The sequence below is a fragment of the Mchenga conophoros genome, linkage group LG3, assembly GCF_057382185.1.
Source record: "Mchenga conophoros isolate Kocher_MC1m ecotype Shallow Benthic linkage group LG3, M_conophoros_male_GT1.1, whole genome shotgun sequence".
Lineage (NCBI taxonomy): Eukaryota > Metazoa > Chordata > Actinopteri > Cichliformes > Cichlidae > Mchenga > Mchenga conophoros.
In genome coordinates, this window is record NC_140528.1 from 676,458 (window position 1) to 702,943 (window position 26,486).

The 26,486-nt window shown below is 44.9% G+C and overlaps 1 protein-coding gene across 1 annotated transcript; it reads right to left on the reverse strand.

Annotated features, from left to right (window-relative positions):
- Positions 1 to 413: 413 nt before the first annotated feature.
- LOC146576925 (uncharacterized) lies at positions 414 to 26,480 on the reverse strand. Its single transcript, XM_085251199.1, has 2 exons — positions 3,818 to 26,480; positions 414 to 3,689 (listed from the first exon to the last, which is right to left on the reverse strand). The coding sequence occupies exon 2, from the start codon at positions 2,634 to 2,636 to the stop codon at positions 414 to 416; it is 2,223 nt and encodes a 740-aa protein (XP_085107325.1). The 5' UTR covers positions 2,637 to 3,689; positions 3,818 to 26,480.
- Between the last annotated feature and the right edge of the window lie 6 nt (positions 26,481 to 26,486).

The window sequence follows — 26,486 nt, forward strand, 5'->3', positions numbered from 1 at the left end:
AGCAGAAACTGACCACCTCCCTCTGGCCCATTAGAACAGGGAAGCACAACACCAGTAGGGAGAGTCACAGTTAGGCCTTGTGAAGAGCAGAGTATTGTGGCTCCTAATTTAATCAACAAGTCTCTTCCCAGTAAATTCACAGGCGCCTGTTTTGAACAAACATAGCTGTGTAACAAAGTCTGATCTCCAACCGTTGTGGGGAGAGGCACGGTGTAAGGCAGAGTTTTAGGTTCCCCAGATATGCCCACCACTGTAGTCACTCTGTCAGTAAGTCTTTCACGAGCAACATCCTTAATGGTGGAGTACGTAGCTCCAGTGTCCACTAAAAAGCTGCTTCTTCTTTTATCTACAGTTACGGACAGCATAGGGTCCGCCGTTGTCCCTTCACTGTCCTGGGCAGTCTGTGGGGTGTCCTATAGCTGGGGACCACCCTCGTAGTACTCCCACCCCATCACAGGCATCTGTGGGGCCGGGGGCACTTCAACTAAAGCACCACGAGGTCCACCTCTGTGGCCAGGATGCTGATAGGGCCCACCACGGGCTCCCCTGCCTCTTCCAGCAGCCGGGTTCAAAGGGCACGCTTTAGCCCAGTGTCCAGGTTGTCCACACCGGAAACAAACATACATCTGGGCTCCCCTACCACCTCCCATCTGACCTCTTCCCCTGAAACCACCTCTGTTTCCTCCAAATGGGGAACCTCTCTGCCCATAAGGGGCCGGGGAGTGATAAGCACCATACTGGGGGGGCTGTGGATCAGCTGGCCACGGGTTCGGATACAAATCAGGGGCAACTGGGGGAACTGGACCAGGAGGGGGAGCCGCAGCGGCCACAAGCTGCTTTTTAGGCTTGTCACCTTTTCCACCCAGGTCGTTTTTCGCTTTCTGCAGCTGAACCTTCAACAGTTGCAACTGTAAATCTTCGACGCTCTCCGCTTTATCATCAGACTTAATCTGCACTTTGTTAAGATTAAAAATCAAATGTTTCTTCCAGATTGCAAAGTCACAGTCCTGCAAATCAGGATTATCCTCCATTTTCTGGCTTACTGACTCCGGAATGCCCCTCAGCACCGCCCTTCTAAACCACATGCTCTGTGAACAAGTCCTACTGGGGTGATGACCTGTATGGTTCACCCAGTCTTCAACAGCCTGATTTAGATAATGGGTGGGATTTTGCTTTTCCTCCCATTTAAATTTCTGTAAGGTGCCTTGATTTTTGGGTGGGAATTGTTTGCGCAGGGCCGGTCCAATAAATCTCAAGGCCTGCATCAGTGGCACCTCGTTCTCATGCGTGGTAGTACCCGCATTTTGTTCCAGATCCGCTGCCTGAGATCGGGATGTGCACCTAGTTATAATAGCTCTAAAATCTCCCAATGCGAGGTCCTGTCCAGCTGTGTATTTATCCAAACCAGCTAACCAGGCATTCCCTCCCTCCATTATGTCAGGGAGTTTGTCCACTAGGGCCTGGACATCTCCGAATGAATAAGGTTGATACACTGGTCTACGTTGCGCTTTAGTCTGGACCAGGGGAAACATGCCTGGAGGCTGAGGCACAGGGCCCTTAGATCTAGTCTGATATCCTAAACTGTGAGGGGTAGAGGGGGGTGTATTGTTAAGGTCACTGAGTTCATCATCAGTATCCTCAGTTTTTCCCCCGCCTGGTGGGGTAGCAGTGTCAGCAAAAGCGTGGGCTAAACTCATCTGTGTTTCCGGATCCTGACGGCCCACCAAAGACATGTTAACTGTGACATTTGGTGAAGTGCCAGGCTCAGTTTTTGCAGTAGCGGTCAGATCTCCCTTAACAGCGACAGGAGTGCTGGCAAAGGGGTTGGACCGGGACAGAGGGGCTGACGCAACGCGATTATTCACCTGGACCACTGACCTATGTTCATTTAAGCAGCTGCGTAATGCTGCTTCTAGATCAGTTAATTGTTGTTCAGTGGGTTCCTGTCTGTTCATTCGAACCGCAAATGGTGCGCTCGCAAAGGGGTCAGTTAGGCCCTCAGATCCGGTTCCAGAACAATGGGACATGGAAGAGGAGGCTCTACTACTAGCTGAGGGTGTCGCCGACAGAGAGGAGCTTCCTGGGCAAAAATGCTTGGTATCTATGGGAGTTGGAGCTACGGGCGGTTCTTCTCCAATAGTCATTATTCCACCAGAGATATTAAGTACCGGATATATGCCTGCCGAGGGAGGAGTCTGGACTGAGGCAGAATAGGGAGGTGGCTGAGACCTATTCTTCTTCATGTGTGGTTTTGCAGTTTCCCATAAACACACCCAGTGATTAAATTTAGCTTTGCGGCCTGCGTGCTTATCTGCCTCCTTTCTGTGTCTCACCCCGCTTATCACACCTGCACCTGCTGCTGCTGAGTTGGCTTCTTCCTCTTTCTCTTTTGCCTGCATAGCCTTATTCTGCCAAATTATTCCCCAATTACCACTACTCCCCTCATTCTTTCCCTTTTCTTTCATTAACCTTTCAGCTGTTTTCCTCAATGACTCTTTCTGCTTTTTTGCTTCTTTAGGCTGGTGTGTGGAGTTGATGACTGTCTCAACACATGTTAATTGTTCTCCCAATGTGCTAAGAATAACACCGGGACCCCAACCATCATCATTAGTTTGTCGATCTAATTCTCCATCCATTTTACTGTCAATGGAGGAGTGTTCTTTTATTGATTTTAAAGGAGAATTTGGGCCAGCTGGGTTTCTGCCTCTGTTAGGCACTAATCAGCTGGGGCGCTGCTTTAAAGGTGAGTCAGCACTGAAATATCCCTTCAGGTGTTACCAAGCTTCTACCAAACCGGAGTCTGGCGGGTAACCTTGCCTAGAGCTTCCTGATAGGGGTGCTAGTTGGTTGTCACCTTGTTCACACGTCTCATTCACACTTCATACATTACCTGCAGTCACTCATTACCCTCCTTATGTATGTAATAAATGTGTAAAAAAATTCTATGTGTGGTGTATTATTTTAACCAAAAGAGGAACCTAGTTCCTTTAATTGTGTAATCTGTGAACACGGAGAACCAAACTGTCCTGCCCAGTGTTCCACAGCAAGCATTCAGCGTGTATTTATGTGTGTCCAATAACAAACAGAACATCAAAACATTTAAAACACTAAAATCATCGGGGTTTTAAGAAGAGATCCGTTTTCTCCTATTGATCAAAGGGACCCCTCCTTTTGGACTCCAACCAGTACTTCTCTTTTTTAAGTTTTAGAGGATCTTTTCTAATAAAGTCCTCTGGGCCTTCCTAACCCTTCTGTAGTTTAGAGAATATTACTAAAAAATATTCTCAAGGCCTTTAACCTTTTAATTTGTTTAGAAAGGCGTTACTAATAAACCCTTTCAAGGTCCCAGACCTGCTGAGGAATTTATCCGACACCGGAGAGCGACCCGTCGGCCGCAACCGTGGTCAGACCTCAGTTCACTCTTATCTTTATTCACTTATTCACTTATTTCTTATTCACTTATCTCTTATTCACTTGTCTGATTCTCAGCAAGCCTTAAGTAAGCCAGACAATTTTGGTTATGAATTACTAGGAGTTTGGACACTAAGTATTTTTATAATGTTCAATATAGCAGAAATAAAAGGTCTGCTTACCTTGTTTTTGTGTGCACACAGCTTTTGTCCAAACTCCGTTCACTCAGACCACGGCTGATGTCCTCCCCCCCGTTCCAGTTTGGCCTGGAGCGGATCCTGTTCCGTGACGCCAATTGAAGGATATAAAAAAACAACAACAGCAATAGAATAATATTAAACACAAAGTGAACCGTCTTCCTTCATTAAATAGGTTCTTTTAGATGTTAAGGAGGAATTGACTTAACCAGGCTGGCGGAGAATGAAGACAACCGGACACCTGCAGCAGATGGGGAATCAGTGAACTTTTATTGAGGCAGAGACAATTTCTCAACAACAGCTCACATCAAGAGATTCCTAATATTTGCTGTGAGGATGGGTATATATTCTCTAAAACTTACAGGAGGGGGTTGTGAGGAAAGTGCTGCATTAGCAGAAAAACAACTCCATAAAAGGAAAGCGGCCTTGGGTGTTCTTCGCTTGCAGATATCTTTTCGCCTGCAGGATGAGGCGATCGCTTCTTATCGCTCTCAAGGCCAAAGTCGTGAGCACACATTTTATTACACAGTTGCACAGTAACTTTAAAGCTGAACAATATTTAAAGCTGAATAATGTGTGATCAGATTATATTTTCTTCACACTCTAGCTTTATTTGTTTTTATTGTTTTTTGTTTTGTTTTAATGGCACCCCCATCTCACATTCCTTTTTTGGTTTTCTTTGTAAGTGGTTAGGTTTAGGATTGGGAGGGGGTCGGGACACCCCCAGCCCAGTGAAGAAAGCCCCCAGGGAACCTCACGCTACCCAGGTGGGTGGACAGGCGGCACGGGCTGGATAGGGGAGAAATAAGTTGGGAGTCCGGTCCCCGAAGGGGGCCGGGCTCCAATGCACTGGCCATGCCTGCTCCCGTCCCAGGCGGCAAGGTCCCCCACGGCTTTTTATTGTATTATCTTTTTATAGTCTCATTAATTTGATTTTAAAGTAATATTTAGGACACATCATCAGTAGTGGACCCTGGAATCATTGGATGTTTCGGCCATTATCACTAGACATCCTCATCCAAGGAAGGCCCTCCCAAGGTTGATCACGCCTTGGAGTGTGTCATCAATTAAATAAGATAATGGTAATTAATTAATGCCTTTCTGGGCTTTAATTTTTAAAGTTTTAGGCCCTATTTGGGTTCATGGCAATCCAACGTATGTCCGTGACTTTGAGAATTTCACTCAAGAGCCACCCCGGGCGGTCTGCGCTTGGGGGGACGAAGGCAGTGTCCAAAGGTCGCCTGCGAATGCCCCAGCCGCGGAGACGTGGAGGTCTCCGATTGATTGCATGTCTGCACTTGGGGGGACGAAGGCAGTGCCCGAAGGCCGCCTGCGACTACCCCAGCCACGGAGACGCGGGGGTCTCCGATTGATTGCATGATCCATATATCCTGCTTAACTCACAATTATTAGCTTTTAGCTTCTGCAAGTTTAAAGTACTAATATCATCAGGTTCAATCGCATTTTAGAGAGCTAATGAGGCCCTATTTGGGTTTATGGAAATTTAACGTATGTCCGTGACTTTGAAAATTTCACTCATTAACTCACAATTATTGACTTTTAGCTTCTGCAAGTTTAGAGTATTAATATCATCTCATAAATGCTTCTCCTTCAGTCGTTTCCTATATTTGTTATCATGTATTCTCACATACCTGCACCTTGTCCTTCGAATGAGGTTTCCTCCCTGGTCTGTCTGCCACCTGCTCCCTGTGCTCCATGTGCTCTGCCTGGTCTGACTTCCTGGTTCCCATCATGCACTTGATCGATCTCCAGGGCAACCACTGTTGTGTCCTTGAACTGTCATCATTAGCTTTAGCCATAGCATAATGTTAGCTTCCATATTAGCATCCATGAAACTCAATATAAAGATGACTAGTCCCATGTACAAATTGTACTTTATCATGTGTCACTGTCATACAATTGTTAGCATTAGCTTAGCACCTTGGCTTTCTTGTTAGCATTAATTTAGCATTTTAGTTTTCTTTGTTTTTATTGTTTTAATGGCACCCCCTTCTCACATTCCTTTTTTGGTTTTCTTTGTTTTTATTGTTTTAATGGCACCCCCTCATCATATTTCCTTTCCAGCATCAGCTAAGCACCTTGGCTTTCTTGTTAGCACTGGCTTAGCACTCTAGCTTTCTTTGTTTTTATTGTTTCAATGGCACCCCCTCATCATATTTCCTTTCCAGCATCAGCTAAGCACCTTGGCTTTCTTGTTAGCACTGGCTTAGCACTCTAGCTTTATTTGTTTTTATTGTTTTTTGTTTTGTTTTAATGGCACCCCCATCTCACATTCCTTTTTTGGTTTTCTTTGTAAGTGGTTAGGTTTAGGATTGGGAGGGGGTCGGGACACCCCCAGCCCAGTGAAGAAAGCCCCCAGGGAACCTCACGCTACCCAGGTGGGTGGACAGGCGGCACGGGCTGGATAGGGGAGAAATAAGTTGGGAGTCCGGTCCCCGAAGGGGGCCGGGCTCCAATGCACTGGCCATGCCTGCTCCCGTCCCAGGCGGCAAGGTCCCCCACGGCTTTTTATTGTATTATCTTTTTATAGTCTCATTAATTTGATTTTAAAGTAATATTTAGGACACATCATCAGTAGTGGACCCTGGAATCATTGGATGTTTCGGCCATTATCACTAGACATCCTCATCCAAGGAAGGCCCTCCCAAGGTTGATCACGCCTTGGAGTGTGTCATCAATTAAATAAGATAATGGTAATTAATTAATGCCTTTCTGGGCTTTAATTTTTAAAGTTTTAGGCCCTATTTGGGTTCATGGCAATCCAACGTATGTCCGTGACTTTGAGAATTTCACTCAAGAGCCACCCCGGGCGGTCTGCGCTTGGGGGGACGAAGGCAGTGTCCAAAGGTCGCCTGCGAATGCCCCAGCCGCGGAGACGTGGAGGTCTCCGATTGATTGCATGTCTGCACTTGGGGGGACGAAGGCAGTGCCCGAAGGCCGCCTGCGACTACCCCAGCCACGGAGACGCGGGGGTCTCCGATTGATTGCATGATCCATATATCCTGCTTAACTCACAATTATTAGCTTTTAGCTTCTGCAAGTTTAAAGTACTAATATCATCAGGTTCAATCGCATTTTAGAGAGCTAATGAGGCCCTATTTGGGTTTATGGAAATTTAACGTATGTCCGTGACTTTGAAAATTTCACTCATTAACTCACAATTATTGACTTTTAGCTTCTGCAAGTTTAGAGTATTAATATCATCTCATAAATGCTTCTCCTTCAGTCGTTTCCTATATTTGTTATCATGTATTCTCACATACCTGCACCTTGTCCTTCGAATGAGGTTTCCTCCCTGGTCTGTCTGCCACCTGCTCCCTGTGCTCCATGTGCTCTGCCTGGTCTGACTTCCTGGTTCCCATCATGCACTTGATCGATCTCCAGGGCAACCACTGTTGTGTCCTTGAACTGTCATCATTAGCTTTAGCCATAGCATAATGTTAGCTTCCATATTAGCATCCATGAAACTCAATATAAAGATGACTAGTCCCATGTACAAATTGTACTTTATCATGTGTCACTGTCATACAATTGTTAGCATTAGCTTAGCACCTTGGCTTTCTTGTTAGCATTAATTTAGCATTTTAGTTTTCTTTGTTTTTATTGTTTTAATGGCACCCCCTTCTCACATTCCTTTTTTGGTTTTCTTTGTTTTTATTGTTTTAATGGCACCCCCTCATCATATTTCCTTTCCAGCATCAGCTAAGCACCTTGGCTTTCTTGTTAGCACTGGCTTAGCACTCTAGCTTTCTTTGTTTTTATTGTTTCAATGGCACCCCCTCATCATATTTCCTTTCCAGCATCAGCTAAGCACCTTGGCTTTCTTGTTAGCACTGGCTTAGCACTCTAGCTTTATTTGTTTTTATTGTTTTTTGTTTTGTTTTAATGGCACCCCCATCTCACATTCCTTTTTTGGTTTTCTTTGTAAGTGGTTAGGTTTAGGATTGGGAGGGGGTCGGGACACCCCCAGCCCAGTGAAGAAAGCCCCCAGGGAACCTCACGCTACCCAGGTGGGTGGACAGGCGGCACGGGCTGGATAGGGGAGAAATAAGTTGGGAGTCCGGTCCCCGAAGGGGGCCGGGCTCCAATGCACTGGCCATGCCTGCTCCCGTCCCAGGCGGCAAGGTCCCCCACGGCTTTTTATTGTATTATCTTTTTATAGTCTCATTAATTTGATTTTAAAGTAATATTTAGGACACATCATCAGTAGTGGACCCTGGAATCATTGGATGTTTCGGCCATTATCACTAGACATCCTCATCCAAGGAAGGCCCTCCCAAGGTTGATCACGCCTTGGAGTGTGTCATCAATTAAATAAGATAATGGTAATTAATTAATGCCTTTCTGGGCTTTAATTTTTAAAGTTTTAGGCCCTATTTGGGTTCATGGCAATCCAACGTATGTCCGTGACTTTGAGAATTTCACTCAAGAGCCACCCCGGGCGGTCTGCGCTTGGGGGGACGAAGGCAGTGTCCAAAGGTCGCCTGCGAATGCCCCAGCCGCGGAGACGTGGAGGTCTCCGATTGATTGCATGTCTGCACTTGGGGGGACGAAGGCAGTGCCCGAAGGCCGCCTGCGACTACCCCAGCCACGGAGACGCGGGGGTCTCCGATTGATTGCATGATCCATATATCCTGCTTAACTCACAATTATTAGCTTTTAGCTTCTGCAAGTTTAAAGTACTAATATCATCAGGTTCAATCGCATTTTAGAGAGCTAATGAGGCCCTATTTGGGTTTATGGAAATTTAACGTATGTCCGTGACTTTGAAAATTTCACTCATTAACTCACAATTATTGACTTTTAGCTTCTGCAAGTTTAGAGTATTAATATCATCTCATAAATGCTTCTCCTTCAGTCGTTTCCTATATTTGTTATCATGTATTCTCACATACCTGCACCTTGTCCTTCGAATGAGGTTTCCTCCCTGGTCTGTCTGCCACCTGCTCCCTGTGCTCCATGTGCTCTGCCTGGTCTGACTTCCTGGTTCCCATCATGCACTTGATCGATCTCCAGGGCAACCACTGTTGTGTCCTTGAACTGTCATCATTAGCTTTAGCCATAGCATAATGTTAGCTTCCATATTAGCATCCATGAAACTCAATATAAAGATGACTAGTCCCATGTACAAATTGTACTTTATCATGTGTCACTGTCATACAATTGTTAGCATTAGCTTAGCACCTTGGCTTTCTTGTTAGCATTAATTTAGCATTTTAGTTTTCTTTGTTTTTATTGTTTTAATGGCACCCCCTTCTCACATTCCTTTTTTGGTTTTCTTTGTTTTTATTGTTTTAATGGCACCCCCTCATCATATTTCCTTTCCAGCATCAGCTAAGCACCTTGGCTTTCTTGTTAGCACTGGCTTAGCACTCTAGCTTTCTTTGTTTTTATTGTTTCAATGGCACCCCCTCATCATATTTCCTTTCCAGCATCAGCTAAGCACCTTGGCTTTCTTGTTAGCACTGGCTTAGCACTCTAGCTTTATTTGTTTTTATTGTTTTTTGTTTTGTTTTAATGGCACCCCCATCTCACATTCCTTTTTTGGTTTTCTTTGTAAGTGGTTAGGTTTAGGATTGGGAGGGGGTCGGGACACCCCCAGCCCAGTGAAGAAAGCCCCCAGGGAACCTCACGCTACCCAGGTGGGTGGACAGGCGGCACGGGCTGGATAGGGGAGAAATAAGTTGGGAGTCCGGTCCCCGAAGGGGGCCGGGCTCCAATGCACTGGCCATGCCTGCTCCCGTCCCAGGCGGCAAGGTCCCCCACGGCTTTTTATTGTATTATCTTTTTATAGTCTCATTAATTTGATTTTAAAGTAATATTTAGGACACATCATCAGTAGTGGACCCTGGAATCATTGGATGTTTCGGCCATTATCACTAGACATCCTCATCCAAGGAAGGCCCTCCCAAGGTTGATCACGCCTTGGAGTGTGTCATCAATTAAATAAGATAATGGTAATTAATTAATGCCTTTCTGGGCTTTAATTTTTAAAGTTTTAGGCCCTATTTGGGTTCATGGCAATCCAACGTATGTCCGTGACTTTGAGAATTTCACTCAAGAGCCACCCCGGGCGGTCTGCGCTTGGGGGGACGAAGGCAGTGTCCAAAGGTCGCCTGCGAATGCCCCAGCCGCGGAGACGTGGAGGTCTCCGATTGATTGCATGTCTGCACTTGGGGGGACGAAGGCAGTGCCCGAAGGCCGCCTGCGACTACCCCAGCCACGGAGACGCGGGGGTCTCCGATTGATTGCATGATCCATATATCCTGCTTAACTCACAATTATTAGCTTTTAGCTTCTGCAAGTTTAAAGTACTAATATCATCAGGTTCAATCGCATTTTAGAGAGCTAATGAGGCCCTATTTGGGTTTATGGAAATTTAACGTATGTCCGTGACTTTGAAAATTTCACTCATTAACTCACAATTATTGACTTTTAGCTTCTGCAAGTTTAGAGTATTAATATCATCTCATAAATGCTTCTCCTTCAGTCGTTTCCTATATTTGTTATCATGTATTCTCACATACCTGCACCTTGTCCTTCGAATGAGGTTTCCTCCCTGGTCTGTCTGCCACCTGCTCCCTGTGCTCCATGTGCTCTGCCTGGTCTGACTTCCTGGTTCCCATCATGCACTTGATCGATCTCCAGGGCAACCACTGTTGTGTCCTTGAACTGTCATCATTAGCTTTAGCCATAGCATAATGTTAGCTTCCATATTAGCATCCATGAAACTCAATATAAAGATGACTAGTCCCATGTACAAATTGTACTTTATCATGTGTCACTGTCATACAATTGTTAGCATTAGCTTAGCACCTTGGCTTTCTTGTTAGCATTAATTTAGCATTTTAGTTTTCTTTGTTTTTATTGTTTTAATGGCACCCCCTTCTCACATTCCTTTTTTGGTTTTCTTTGTTTTTATTGTTTTAATGGCACCCCCTCATCATATTTCCTTTCCAGCATCAGCTAAGCACCTTGGCTTTCTTGTTAGCACTGGCTTAGCACTCTAGCTTTCTTTGTTTTTATTGTTTCAATGGCACCCCCTCATCATATTTCCTTTCCAGCATCAGCTAAGCACCTTGGCTTTCTTGTTAGCACTGGCTTAGCACTCTAGCTTTATTTGTTTTTATTGTTTTTTGTTTTGTTTTAATGGCACCCCCATCTCACATTCCTTTTTTGGTTTTCTTTGTAAGTGGTTAGGTTTAGGATTGGGAGGGGGTCGGGACACCCCCAGCCCAGTGAAGAAAGCCCCCAGGGAACCTCACGCTACCCAGGTGGGTGGACAGGCGGCACGGGCTGGATAGGGGAGAAATAAGTTGGGAGTCCGGTCCCCGAAGGGGGCCGGGCTCCAATGCACTGGCCATGCCTGCTCCCGTCCCAGGCGGCAAGGTCCCCCACGGCTTTTTATTGTATTATCTTTTTATAGTCTCATTAATTTGATTTTAAAGTAATATTTAGGACACATCATCAGTAGTGGACCCTGGAATCATTGGATGTTTCGGCCATTATCACTAGACATCCTCATCCAAGGAAGGCCCTCCCAAGGTTGATCACGCCTTGGAGTGTGTCATCAATTAAATAAGATAATGGTAATTAATTAATGCCTTTCTGGGCTTTAATTTTTAAAGTTTTAGGCCCTATTTGGGTTCATGGCAATCCAACGTATGTCCGTGACTTTGAGAATTTCACTCAAGAGCCACCCCGGGCGGTCTGCGCTTGGGGGGACGAAGGCAGTGTCCAAAGGTCGCCTGCGAATGCCCCAGCCGCGGAGACGTGGAGGTCTCCGATTGATTGCATGTCTGCACTTGGGGGGACGAAGGCAGTGCCCGAAGGCCGCCTGCGACTACCCCAGCCACGGAGACGCGGGGGTCTCCGATTGATTGCATGATCCATATATCCTGCTTAACTCACAATTATTAGCTTTTAGCTTCTGCAAGTTTAAAGTACTAATATCATCAGGTTCAATCGCATTTTAGAGAGCTAATGAGGCCCTATTTGGGTTTATGGAAATTTAACGTATGTCCGTGACTTTGAAAATTTCACTCATTAACTCACAATTATTGACTTTTAGCTTCTGCAAGTTTAGAGTATTAATATCATCTCATAAATGCTTCTCCTTCAGTCGTTTCCTATATTTGTTATCATGTATTCTCACATACCTGCACCTTGTCCTTCGAATGAGGTTTCCTCCCTGGTCTGTCTGCCACCTGCTCCCTGTGCTCCATGTGCTCTGCCTGGTCTGACTTCCTGGTTCCCATCATGCACTTGATCGATCTCCAGGGCAACCACTGTTGTGTCCTTGAACTGTCATCATTAGCTTTAGCCATAGCATAATGTTAGCTTCCATATTAGCATCCATGAAACTCAATATAAAGATGACTAGTCCCATGTACAAATTGTACTTTATCATGTGTCACTGTCATACAATTGTTAGCATTAGCTTAGCACCTTGGCTTTCTTGTTAGCATTAATTTAGCATTTTAGTTTTCTTTGTTTTTATTGTTTTAATGGCACCCCCTTCTCACATTCCTTTTTTGGTTTTCTTTGTTTTTATTGTTTTAATGGCACCCCCTCATCATATTTCCTTTCCAGCATCAGCTAAGCACCTTGGCTTTCTTGTTAGCACTGGCTTAGCACTCTAGCTTTCTTTGTTTTTATTGTTTCAATGGCACCCCCTCATCATATTTCCTTTCCAGCATCAGCTAAGCACCTTGGCTTTCTTGTTAGCACTGGCTTAGCACTCTAGCTTTATTTGTTTTTATTGTTTTTTGTTTTGTTTTAATGGCACCCCCATCTCACATTCCTTTTTTGGTTTTCTTTGTAAGTGGTTAGGTTTAGGATTGGGAGGGGGTCGGGACACCCCCAGCCCAGTGAAGAAAGCCCCCAGGGAACCTCACGCTACCCAGGTGGGTGGACAGGCGGCACGGGCTGGATAGGGGAGAAATAAGTTGGGAGTCCGGTCCCCGAAGGGGGCCGGGCTCCAATGCACTGGCCATGCCTGCTCCCGTCCCAGGCGGCAAGGTCCCCCACGGCTTTTTATTGTATTATCTTTTTATAGTCTCATTAATTTGATTTTAAAGTAATATTTAGGACACATCATCAGTAGTGGACCCTGGAATCATTGGATGTTTCGGCCATTATCACTAGACATCCTCATCCAAGGAAGGCCCTCCCAAGGTTGATCACGCCTTGGAGTGTGTCATCAATTAAATAAGATAATGGTAATTAATTAATGCCTTTCTGGGCTTTAATTTTTAAAGTTTTAGGCCCTATTTGGGTTCATGGCAATCCAACGTATGTCCGTGACTTTGAGAATTTCACTCAAGAGCCACCCCGGGCGGTCTGCGCTTGGGGGGACGAAGGCAGTGTCCAAAGGTCGCCTGCGAATGCCCCAGCCGCGGAGACGTGGAGGTCTCCGATTGATTGCATGTCTGCACTTGGGGGGACGAAGGCAGTGCCCGAAGGCCGCCTGCGACTACCCCAGCCACGGAGACGCGGGGGTCTCCGATTGATTGCATGATCCATATATCCTGCTTAACTCACAATTATTAGCTTTTAGCTTCTGCAAGTTTAAAGTACTAATATCATCAGGTTCAATCGCATTTTAGAGAGCTAATGAGGCCCTATTTGGGTTTATGGAAATTTAACGTATGTCCGTGACTTTGAAAATTTCACTCATTAACTCACAATTATTGACTTTTAGCTTCTGCAAGTTTAGAGTATTAATATCATCTCATAAATGCTTCTCCTTCAGTCGTTTCCTATATTTGTTATCATGTATTCTCACATACCTGCACCTTGTCCTTCGAATGAGGTTTCCTCCCTGGTCTGTCTGCCACCTGCTCCCTGTGCTCCATGTGCTCTGCCTGGTCTGACTTCCTGGTTCCCATCATGCACTTGATCGATCTCCAGGGCAACCACTGTTGTGTCCTTGAACTGTCATCATTAGCTTTAGCCATAGCATAATGTTAGCTTCCATATTAGCATCCATGAAACTCAATATAAAGATGACTAGTCCCATGTACAAATTGTACTTTATCATGTGTCACTGTCATACAATTGTTAGCATTAGCTTAGCACCTTGGCTTTCTTGTTAGCATTAATTTAGCATTTTAGTTTTCTTTGTTTTTATTGTTTTAATGGCACCCCCTTCTCACATTCCTTTTTTGGTTTTCTTTGTTTTTATTGTTTTAATGGCACCCCCTCATCATATTTCCTTTCCAGCATCAGCTAAGCACCTTGGCTTTCTTGTTAGCACTGGCTTAGCACTCTAGCTTTCTTTGTTTTTATTGTTTCAATGGCACCCCCTCATCATATTTCCTTTCCAGCATCAGCTAAGCACCTTGGCTTTCTTGTTAGCACTGGCTTAGCACTCTAGCTTTATTTGTTTTTATTGTTTTTTGTTTTGTTTTAATGGCACCCCCATCTCACATTCCTTTTTTGGTTTTCTTTGTAAGTGGTTAGGTTTAGGATTGGGAGGGGGTCGGGACACCCCCAGCCCAGTGAAGAAAGCCCCCAGGGAACCTCACGCTACCCAGGTGGGTGGACAGGCGGCACGGGCTGGATAGGGGAGAAATAAGTTGGGAGTCCGGTCCCCGAAGGGGGCCGGGCTCCAATGCACTGGCCATGCCTGCTCCCGTCCCAGGCGGCAAGGTCCCCCACGGCTTTTTATTGTATTATCTTTTTATAGTCTCATTAATTTGATTTTAAAGTAATATTTAGGACACATCATCAGTAGTGGACCCTGGAATCATTGGATGTTTCGGCCATTATCACTAGACATCCTCATCCAAGGAAGGCCCTCCCAAGGTTGATCACGCCTTGGAGTGTGTCATCAATTAAATAAGATAATGGTAATTAATTAATGCCTTTCTGGGCTTTAATTTTTAAAGTTTTAGGCCCTATTTGGGTTCATGGCAATCCAACGTATGTCCGTGACTTTGAGAATTTCACTCAAGAGCCACCCCGGGCGGTCTGCGCTTGGGGGGACGAAGGCAGTGTCCAAAGGTCGCCTGCGAATGCCCCAGCCGCGGAGACGTGGAGGTCTCCGATTGATTGCATGTCTGCACTTGGGGGGACGAAGGCAGTGCCCGAAGGCCGCCTGCGACTACCCCAGCCACGGAGACGCGGGGGTCTCCGATTGATTGCATGATCCATATATCCTGCTTAACTCACAATTATTAGCTTTTAGCTTCTGCAAGTTTAAAGTACTAATATCATCAGGTTCAATCGCATTTTAGAGAGCTAATGAGGCCCTATTTGGGTTTATGGAAATTTAACGTATGTCCGTGACTTTGAAAATTTCACTCATTAACTCACAATTATTGACTTTTAGCTTCTGCAAGTTTAGAGTATTAATATCATCTCATAAATGCTTCTCCTTCAGTCGTTTCCTATATTTGTTATCATGTATTCTCACATACCTGCACCTTGTCCTTCGAATGAGGTTTCCTCCCTGGTCTGTCTGCCACCTGCTCCCTGTGCTCCATGTGCTCTGCCTGGTCTGACTTCCTGGTTCCCATCATGCACTTGATCGATCTCCAGGGCAACCACTGTTGTGTCCTTGAACTGTCATCATTAGCTTTAGCCATAGCATAATGTTAGCTTCCATATTAGCATCCATGAAACTCAATATAAAGATGACTAGTCCCATGTACAAATTGTACTTTATCATGTGTCACTGTCATACAATTGTTAGCATTAGCTTAGCACCTTGGCTTTCTTGTTAGCATTAATTTAGCATTTTAGTTTTCTTTGTTTTTATTGTTTTAATGGCACCCCCTTCTCACATTCCTTTTTTGGTTTTCTTTGTTTTTATTGTTTTAATGGCACCCCCTCATCATATTTCCTTTCCAGCATCAGCTAAGCACCTTGGCTTTCTTGTTAGCACTGGCTTAGCACTCTAGCTTTCTTTGTTTTTATTGTTTCAATGGCACCCCCTCATCATATTTCCTTTCCAGCATCAGCTAAGCACCTTGGCTTTCTTGTTAGCACTGGCTTAGCACTCTAGCTTTATTTGTTTTTATTGTTTTTTGTTTTGTTTTAATGGCACCCCCATCTCACATTCCTTTTTTGGTTTTCTTTGTAAGTGGTTAGGTTTAGGATTGGGAGGGGGTCGGGACACCCCCAGCCCAGTGAAGAAAGCCCCCAGGGAACCTCACGCTACCCAGGTGGGTGGACAGGCGGCACGGGCTGGATAGGGGAGAAATAAGTTGGGAGTCCGGTCCCCGAAGGGGGCCGGGCTCCAATGCACTGGCCATGCCTGCTCCCGTCCCAGGCGGCAAGGTCCCCCACGGCTTTTTATTGTATTATCTTTTTATAGTCTCATTAATTTGATTTTAAAGTAATATTTAGGACACATCATCAGTAGTGGACCCTGGAATCATTGGATGTTTCGGCCATTATCACTAGACATCCTCATCCAAGGAAGGCCCTCCCAAGGTTGATCACGCCTTGGAGTGTGTCATCAATTAAATAAGATAATGGTAATTAATTAATGCCTTTCTGGGCTTTAATTTTTAAAGTTTTAGGCCCTATTTGGGTTCATGGCAATCCAACGTATGTCCGTGACTTTGAGAATTTCACTCAAGAGCCACCCCGGGCGGTCTGCGCTTGGGGGGACGAAGGCAGTGTCCAAAGGTCGCCTGCGAATGCCCCAGCCGCGGAGACGTGGAGGTCTCCGATTGATTGCATGTCTGCACTTGGGGGGACGAAGGCAGTGCCCGAAGGCCGCCTGCGACTACCCCAGCCACGGAGACGCGGGGGTCTCCGATTGATTGCATGATCCATATATCCTGCTTAACTCACAATTATTAGCTTTTAGCTTCTGCAAGTTTAAAGTACTAATATCATCAGGTTCAATCGCATTTTAGAGAGCTAATGAGGCCCTATTTGGGTTTATGGAAATTTAACGTATGTCCGTGACTTTGAAAATTTCACTCATTAACTCACAATTATTGACTTTTAGCTTCTGCAAGTTTAGAGTATTAATATCATCTCATAAATGCTTCTCCTTCAGTCGTTTCCTATATTTGTTATCATGTATTCTCACATACCTGCACCTTGTCCTTCGAATGAGGTTTCCTCCCTGGTCTGTCTGCCACCTGCTCCCTGTGCTCCATGTGCTCTGCCTGGTCTGACTTCCTGGTTCCCATCATGCACTTGATCGATCTCCAGGGCAACCACTGTTGTGTCCTTGAACTGTCATCATTAGCTTTAGCCATAGCATAATGTTAGCTTCCATATTAGCATCCATGAAACTCAATATAAAGATGACTAGTCCCATGTACAAATTGTACTTTATCATGTGTCACTGTCATACAATTGTTAGCATTAGCTTAGCACCTTGGCTTTCTTGTTAGCATTAATTTAGCATTTTAGTTTTCTTTGTTTTTATTGTTTTAATGGCACCCCCTTCTCACATTCCTTTTTTGGTTTTCTTTGTTTTTATTGTTTTAATGGCACCCCCTCATCATATTTCCTTTCCAGCATCAGCTAAGCACCTTGGCTTTCTTGTTAGCACTGGCTTAGCACTCTAGCTTTCTTTGTTTTTATTGTTTCAATGGCACCCCCTCATCATATTTCCTTTCCAGCATCAGCTAAGCACCTTGGCTTTCTTGTTAGCACTGGCTTAGCACTCTAGCTTTATTTGTTTTTATTGTTTTTTGTTTTGTTTTAATGGCACCCCCATCTCACATTCCTTTTTTGGTTTTCTTTGTAAGTGGTTAGGTTTAGGATTGGGAGGGGGTCGGGACACCCCCAGCCCAGTGAAGAAAGCCCCCAGGGAACCTCACGCTACCCAGGTGGGTGGACAGGCGGCACGGGCTGGATAGGGGAGAAATAAGTTGGGAGTCCGGTCCCCGAAGGGGGCCGGGCTCCAATGCACTGGCCATGCCTGCTCCCGTCCCAGGCGGCAAGGTCCCCCACGGCTTTTTATTGTATTATCTTTTTATAGTCTCATTAATTTGATTTTAAAGTAATATTTAGGACACATCATCAGTAGTGGACCCTGGAATCATTGGATGTTTCGGCCATTATCACTAGACATCCTCATCCAAGGAAGGCCCTCCCAAGGTTGATCACGCCTTGGAGTGTGTCATCAATTAAATAAGATAATGGTAATTAATTAATGCCTTTCTGGGCTTTAATTTTTAAAGTTTTAGGCCCTATTTGGGTTCATGGCAATCCAACGTATGTCCGTGACTTTGAGAATTTCACTCAAGAGCCACCCCGGGCGGTCTGCGCTTGGGGGGACGAAGGCAGTGTCCAAAGGTCGCCTGCGAATGCCCCAGCCGCGGAGACGTGGAGGTCTCCGATTGATTGCATGTCTGCACTTGGGGGGACGAAGGCAGTGCCCGAAGGCCGCCTGCGACTACCCCAGCCACGGAGACGCGGGGGTCTCCGATTGATTGCATGATCCATATATCCTGCTTAACTCACAATTATTAGCTTTTAGCTTCTGCAAGTTTAAAGTACTAATATCATCAGGTTCAATCGCATTTTAGAGAGCTAATGAGGCCCTATTTGGGTTTATGGAAATTTAACGTATGTCCGTGACTTTGAAAATTTCACTCATTAACTCACAATTATTGACTTTTAGCTTCTGCAAGTTTAGAGTATTAATATCATCTCATAAATGCTTCTCCTTCAGTCGTTTCCTATATTTGTTATCATGTATTCTCACATACCTGCACCTTGTCCTTCGAATGAGGTTTCCTCCCTGGTCTGTCTGCCACCTGCTCCCTGTGCTCCATGTGCTCTGCCTGGTCTGACTTCCTGGTTCCCATCATGCACTTGATCGATCTCCAGGGCAACCACTGTTGTGTCCTTGAACTGTCATCATTAGCTTTAGCCATAGCATAATGTTAGCTTCCATATTAGCATCCATGAAACTCAATATAAAGATGACTAGTCCCATGTACAAATTGTACTTTATCATGTGTCACTGTCATACAATTGTTAGCATTAGCTTAGCACCTTGGCTTTCTTGTTAGCATTAATTTAGCATTTTAGTTTTCTTTGTTTTTATTGTTTTAATGGCACCCCCTTCTCACATTCCTTTTTTGGTTTTCTTTGTTTTTATTGTTTTAATGGCACCCCCTCATCATATTTCCTTTCCAGCATCAGCTAAGCACCTTGGCTTTCTTGTTAGCACTGGCTTAGCACTCTAGCTTTCTTTGTTTTTATTGTTTCAATGGCACCCCCTCATCATATTTCCTTTCCAGCATCAGCTAAGCACCTTGGCTTTCTTGTTAGCACTGGCTTAGCACTCTAGCTTTATTTGTTTTTATTGTTTTTTGTTTTGTTTTAATGGCACCCCCATCTCACATTCCTTTTTTGGTTTTCTTTGTAAGTGGTTAGGTTTAGGATTGGGAGGGGGTCGGGACACCCCCAGCCCAGTGAAGAAAGCCCCCAGGGAACCTCACGCTACCCAGGTGGGTGGACAGGCGGCACGGGCTGGATAGGGGAGAAATAAGTTGGGAGTCCGGTCCCCGAAGGGGGCCGGGCTCCAATGCACTGGCCATGCCTGCTCCCGTCCCAGGCGGCAAGGTCCCCCACGGCTTTTTATTGTATTATCTTTTTATAGTCTCATTAATTTGATTTTAAAGTAATATTTAGGACACATCATCAGTAGTGGACCCTGGAATCATTGGATGTTTCGGCCATTATCACTAGACATCCTCATCCAAGGAAGGCCCTCCCAAGGTTGATCACGCCTTGGAGTGTGTCATCAATTAAATAAGATAATGGTAATTAATTAATGCCTTTCTGGGCTTTAATTTTTAAAGTTTTAGGCCCTATTTGGGTTCATGGCAATCCAACGTATGTCCGTGACTTTGAGAATTTCACTCAAGAGCCACCCCGGGCGGTCTGCGCTTGGGGGGACGAAGGCAGTGTCCAAAGGTCGCCTGCGAATGCCCCAGCCGCGGAGACGTGGAGGTCTCCGATTGATTGCATGTCTGCACTTGGGGGGACGAAGGCAGTGCCCGAAGGCCGCCTGCGACTACCCCAGCCACGGAGACGCGGGGGTCTCCGATTGATTGCATGATCCATATATCCTGCTTAACTCACAATTATTAGCTTTTAGCTTCTGCAAGTTTAAAGTACTAATATCATCAGGTTCAATCGCATTTTAGAGAGCTAATGAGGCCCTATTTGGGTTTATGGAAATTTAACGTATGTCCGTGACTTTGAAAATTTCACTCATTAACTCACAATTATTGACTTTTAGCTTCTGCAAGTTTAGAGTATTAATATCATCTCATAAATGCTTCTCCTTCAGTCGTTTCCTATATTTGTTATCATGTATTCTCACATACCTGCACCTTGTCCTTCGAATGAGGTTTCCTCCCTGGTCTGTCTGCCACCTGCTCCCTGTGCTCCATGTGCTCTGCCTGGTCTGACTTCCTGGTTCCCATCATGCACTTGATCGATCTCCAGGGCAACCACTGTTGTGTCCTTGAACTGTCATCATTAGCTTTAGCCATAGCATAATGTTAGCTTCCATATTAGCATCCATGAAACTCAATATAAAGATGACTAGTCCCATGTACAAATTGTACTTTATCATGTGTCACTGTCATACAATTGTTAGCATTAGCTTAGCACCTTGGCTTTCTTGTTAGCATTAATTTAGCATTTTAGTTTTCTTTGTTTTTATTGTTTTAATGGCACCCCCTTCTCACATTCCTTTTTTGGTTTTCTTTGTTTTTATTGTTTTAATGGCACCCCCTCATCATATTTCCTTTCCAGCATCAGCTAAGCACCTTGGCTTTCTTGTTAGCACTGGCTTAGCACTCTAGCTTTCTTTGTTTTTATTGTTTCAATGGCACCCCCTCATCATATTTCCTTTCCAGCATCAGCTAAGCACCTTGGCTTTCTTGTTAGCACTGGCTTAGCACTCTAGCTTTATTTGTTTTTATTGTTTTTTGTTTTGTTTTAATGGCACCCCCATCTCACATTCCTTTTTTGGTTTTCTTTGTAAGTGGTTAGGTTTAGGATTGGGAGGGGGTCGGGACACCCCCAGCCCAGTGAAGAAAGCCCCCAGGGAACCTCACGCTACCCAGGTGGGTGGACAGGCGGCACGGGCTGGATAGGGGAGAAATAAGTTGGGAGTCCGGTCCCCGAAGGGGGCCGGGCTCCAATGCACTGGCCATGCCTGCTCCCGTCCCAGGCGGCAAGGTCCCCCACGGCTTTTTATTGTATTATCTTTTTATAGTCTCATTAATTTGATTTTAAAGTAATATTTAGGACACATCATCAGTAGTGGACCCTGGAATCATTGGATGTTTCGGCCATTATCACTAGACATCCTCATCCAAGGAAGGCCCTCCCAAGGTTGATCACGCCTTGGAGTGTGTCATCAATTAAATAAGATAATGGTAATTAATTAATGCCTTTCTGGGCTTTAATTTTTAAAGTTTTAGGCCCTATTTGGGTTCATGGCAATCCAACGTATGTCCGTGACTTTGAGAATTTCACTCAAGAGCCACCCCGGGCGGTCTGCGCTTGGGGGGACGAAGGCAGTGTCCAAAGGTCGCCTGCGAATGCCCCAGCCGCGGAGACGTGGAGGTCTCCGATTGATTGCATGTCTGCACTTGGGGGGACGAAGGCAGTGCCCGAAGGCCGCCTGCGACTACCCCAGCCACGGAGACGCGGGGGTCTCCGATTGATTGCATGATCCATATATCCTGCTTAACTCACAATTATTAGCTTTTAGCTTCTGCAAGTTTAAAGTACTAATATCATCAGGTTCAATCGCATTTTAGAGAGCTAATGAGGCCCTATTTGGGTTTATGGAAATTTAACGTATGTCCGTGACTTTGAAAATTTCACTCATTAACTCACAATTATTGACTTTTAGCTTCTGCAAGTTTAGAGTATTAATATCATCTCATAAATGCTTCTCCTTCAGTCGTTTCCTATATTTGTTATCATGTATTCTCACATACCTGCACCTTGTCCTTCGAATGAGGTTTCCTCCCTGGTCTGTCTGCCACCTGCTCCCTGTGCTCCATGTGCTCTGCCTGGTCTGACTTCCTGGTTCCCATCATGCACTTGATCGATCTCCAGGGCAACCACTGTTGTGTCCTTGAACTGTCATCATTAGCTTTAGCCATAGCATAATGTTAGCTTCCATATTAGCATCCATGAAACTCAATATAAAGATGACTAGTCCCATGTACAAATTGTACTTTATCATGTGTCACTGTCATACAATTGTTAGCATTAGCTTAGCACCTTGGCTTTCTTGTTAGCATTAATTTAGCATTTTAGTTTTCTTTGTTTTTATTGTTTTAATGGCACCCCCTTCTCACATTCCTTTTTTGGTTTTCTTTGTTTTTATTGTTTTAATGGCACCCCCTCATCATATTTCCTTTCCAGCATCAGCTAAGCACCTTGGCTTTCTTGTTAGCACTGGCTTAGCACTCTAGCTTTCTTTGTTTTTATTGTTTCAATGGCACCCCCTCATCATATTTCCTTTCCAGCATCAGCTAAGCACCTTGGCTTTCTTGTTAGCACTGGCTTAGCACTCTAGCTTTATTTGTTTTTATTGTTTTTTGTTTTGTTTTAATGGCACCCCCATCTCACATTCCTTTTTTGGTTTTCTTTGTAAGTGGTTAGGTTTAGGATTGGGAGGGGGTCGGGACACCCCCAGCCCAGTGAAGAAAGCCCCCAGGGAACCTCACGCTACCCAGGTGGGTGGACAGGCGGCACGGGCTGGATAGGGGAGAAATAAGTTGGGAGTCCGGTCCCCGAAGGGGGCCGGGCTCCAATGCACTGGCCATGCCTGCTCCCGTCCCAGGCGGCAAGGTCCCCCACGGCTTTTTATTGTATTATCTTTTTATAGTCTCATTAATTTGATTTTAAAGTAATATTTAGGACACATCATCAGTAGTGGACCCTGGAATCATTGGATGTTTCGGCCATTATCACTAGACATCCTCATCCAAGGAAGGCCCTCCCAAGGTTGATCACGCCTTGGAGTGTGTCATCAATTAAATAAGATAATGGTAATTAATTAATGCCTTTCTGGGCTTTAATTTTTAAAGTTTTAGGCCCTATTTGGGTTCATGGCAATCCAACGTATGTCCGTGACTTTGAGAATTTCACTCAAGAGCCACCCCGGGCGGTCTGCGCTTGGGGGGACGAAGGCAGTGTCCAAAGGTCGCCTGCGAATGCCCCAGCCGCGGAGACGTGGAGGTCTCCGATTGATTGCATGTCTGCACTTGGGGGGACGAAGGCAGTGCCCGAAGGCCGCCTGCGACTACCCCAGCCACGGAGACGCGGGGGTCTCCGATTGATTGCATGATCCATATATCCTGCTTAACTCACAATTATTAGCTTTTAGCTTCTGCAAGTTTAAAGTACTAATATCATCAGGTTCAATCGCATTTTAGAGAGCTAATGAGGCCCTATTTGGGTTTATGGAAATTTAACGTATGTCCGTGACTTTGAAAATTTCACTCATTAACTCACAATTATTGACTTTTAGCTTCTGCAAGTTTAGAGTATTAATATCATCTCATAAATGCTTCTCCTTCAGTCGTTTCCTATATTTGTTATCATGTATTCTCACATACCTGCACCTTGTCCTTCGAATGAGGTTTCCTCCCTGGTCTGTCTGCCACCTGCTCCCTGTGCTCCATGTGCTCTGCCTGGTCTGACTTCCTGGTTCCCATCATGCACTTGATCGATCTCCAGGGCAACCACTGTTGTGTCCTTGAACTGTCATCATTAGCTTTAGCCATAGCATAATGTTAGCTTCCATATTAGCATCCATGAAACTCAATATAAAGATGACTAGTCCCATGTACAAATTGTACTTTATCATGTGTCACTGTCATACAATTGTTAGCATTAGCTTAGCACCTTGGCTTTCTTGTTAGCATTAATTTAGCATTTTAGTTTTCTTTGTTTTTATTGTTTTAATGGCACCCCCTTCTCACATTCCTTTTTTGGTTTTCTTTGTTTTTATTGTTTTAATGGCACCCCCTCATCATATTTCCTTTCCAGCATCAGCTAAGCACCTTGGCTTTCTTGTTAGCACTGGCTTAGCACTCTAGCTTTCTTTGTTTTTATTGTTTCAATGGCACCCCCTCATCATATTTCCTTTCCAGCATCAGCTAAGCACCTTGGCTTTCTTGTTAGCACTGGCTTAGCACTCTAGCTTTATTTGTTTTTATTGTTTTTTGTTTTGTTTTAATGGCACCCCCATCTCACATTCCTTTTTTGGTTTTCTTTGTAAGTGGTTAGGTTTAGGATTGGGAGGGGGTCGGGACACCCCCAGCCCAGTGAAGAAAGCCCCCAGGGAACCTCACGCTACCCAGGTGGGTGGACAGGCGGCACGGGCTGGATAGGGGAGAAATAAGTTGGGAGTCCGGTCCCCGAAGGGGGCCGGGCTCCAATGCACTGGCCATGCCTGCTCCCGTCCCAGGCGGCAAGGTCCCCACGGCTTTTTATTGTATTATCTTTTTATAGTCTCATTAATTTGATTTTAAAGTAATATTTAGGACACATCATCAGTAGTGGACCCTGGAATCATTGGATGTTTCGGCCATTATCACTAGACATCCTCATCCAAGGAAGGCCCTCCCAAGGTTGATCACGCCTTGGAGTGTGTCATCAATTAAATAAGATAATGGTAATTAATTAATGCCTTTCTGGGCTTTAATTTTTAAAGTTTTAGGCCCTATTTGGGTTCATGGCAATCCAACGTATGTCCGTGACTTTGAGAATTTCACTCAAGAGCCACCCCGGGCGGTCTGCGCTTGGGGGGACGAAGGCAGTGTCCAAAGGTCGCCTGCGAATGCCCCAGCCGCGGAGACGTGGAGGTCTCCGATTGATTGCATGTCTGCACTTGGGGGGACGAAGGCAGTGCCCGAAGGCCGCCTGCGACTACCCCAGCCACGGAGACGCGGGGGTCTCCGATTGATTGCATGATCCATATATCCTGCTTAACTCACAATTATTAGCTTTTAGCTTCTGCAAGTTTAAAGTACTAATATCATCAGGTTCAATCGCATTTTAGAGAGCTAATGAGGCCCTATTTGGGTTTATGGAAATTTAACGTATGTCCGTGACTTTGAAAATTTCACTCATTAACTCACAATTATTGACTTTTAGCTTCTGCAAGTTTAGAGTATTAATATCATCTCATAAATGCTTCTCCTTCAGTCGTTTCCTATATTTGTTATCATGTATTCTCACATACCTGCACCTTGTCCTTCGAATGAGGTTTCCTCCTGGTCTGTCTGCCACCTGCTCCCTGTGCTCCATGTGCTCTGCCTGGTCTGACTTCCTGGTTCCCATCATGCACTTGATCGATCTCCAGGGCAACCACTGTTGTGTCCTTGAACTGTCATCATTAGCTTTAGCCATAGCATAATGTTAGCTTCCATATTAGCATCCATGAAACTCAATATAAAGATGACTAGTCCCATGTACAAATTGTACTTTATCATGTGTCACTGTCATACAATTGTTAGCATTAGCTTAGCACCTTGGCTTTCTTGTTAGCATTAATTTAGCATTTTAGTTTTCTTTGTTTTTATTGTTTTAATGGCACCCCCTTCTCACATTCCTTTTTTGGTTTTCTTTGTTTTTATTGTTTTAATGGCACCCCCTCATCATATTTCCTTTCCAGCATCAGCTAAGCACCTTGGCTTTCTTGTTAGCACTGGCTTAGCACTCTAGCTTTCTTTGTTTTTATTGTTTCAATGGCACCCCCTCATCATATTTCCTTTCCAGCATCAGCTAAGCACCTTGGCTTTCTTGTTAGCACTGGCTTAGCACTCTAGCTTTATTTGTTTTTATTGTTTTTTGTTTTGTTTTAATGGCACCCCCATCTCACATTCCTTTTTTGGTTTTCTTTGTAAGTGGTTAGGTTTAGGATTGGGAGGGGGTCGGGACACCCCCAGCCCAGTGAAGAAAGCCCCCAGGGAACCTCACGCTACCCAGGTGGGTGGACAGGCGGCACGGGCTGGATAGGGGAGAAATAAGTTGGGAGTCCGGTCCCCGAAGGGGGCCGGGCTCCAATGCACTGGCCATGCCTGCTCCCGTCCCAGGCGGCAAGGTCCCCCACGGCTTTTTATTGTATTATCTTTTTATAGTCTCATTAATTTGATTTTAAAGTAATATTTAGGACACATCATCAGTAGTGGACCCTGGAATCATTGGATGTTTCGGCCATTATCACTAGACATCCTCATCCAAGGAAGGCCCTCCCAAGGTTGATCACGCCTTGGAGTGTGTCATCAATTAAATAAGATAATGGTAATTAATTAATGCCTTTCTGGGCTTTAATTTTTAAAGTTTTAGGCCCTATTTGGGTTCATGGCAATCCAACGTATGTCCGTGACTTTGAGAATTTCACTCAAGAGCCACCCCGGGCGGTCTGCGCTTGGGGGGACGAAGGCAGTGTCCAAAGGTCGCCTGCGAATGCCCCAGCCGCGGAGACGTGGAGGTCTCCGATTGATTGCATGTCTGCACTTGGGGGGACGAAGGCAGTGCCCGAAGGCCGCCTGCGACTACCCCAGCCACGGAGACGCGGGGGTCTCCGATTGATTGCATGATCCATATATCCTGCTTAACTCACAATTATTAGCTTTTAGCTTCTGCAAGTTTAAAGTACTAATATCATCAGGTTCAATCGCATTTTAGAGAGCTAATGAGGCCCTATTTGGGTTTATGGAAATTTAACGTATGTCCGTGACTTTGAAAATTTCACTCATTAACTCACAATTATTGACTTTTAGCTTCTGCAAGTTTAGAGTATTAATATCATCTCATAAATGCTTCTCCTTCAGTCGTTTCCTATATTTGTTATCATGTATTCTCACATACCTGCACCTTGTC

What these genes read in the sequence shown, in the direction of transcription:
- LOC146576925 (XM_085251199.1), bottom strand. Translation starts at nt 2,636, where the DNA reads ATGGATGGAGAATTAGATCGACAAACTAATGATGATGGTTGGGGTCCC.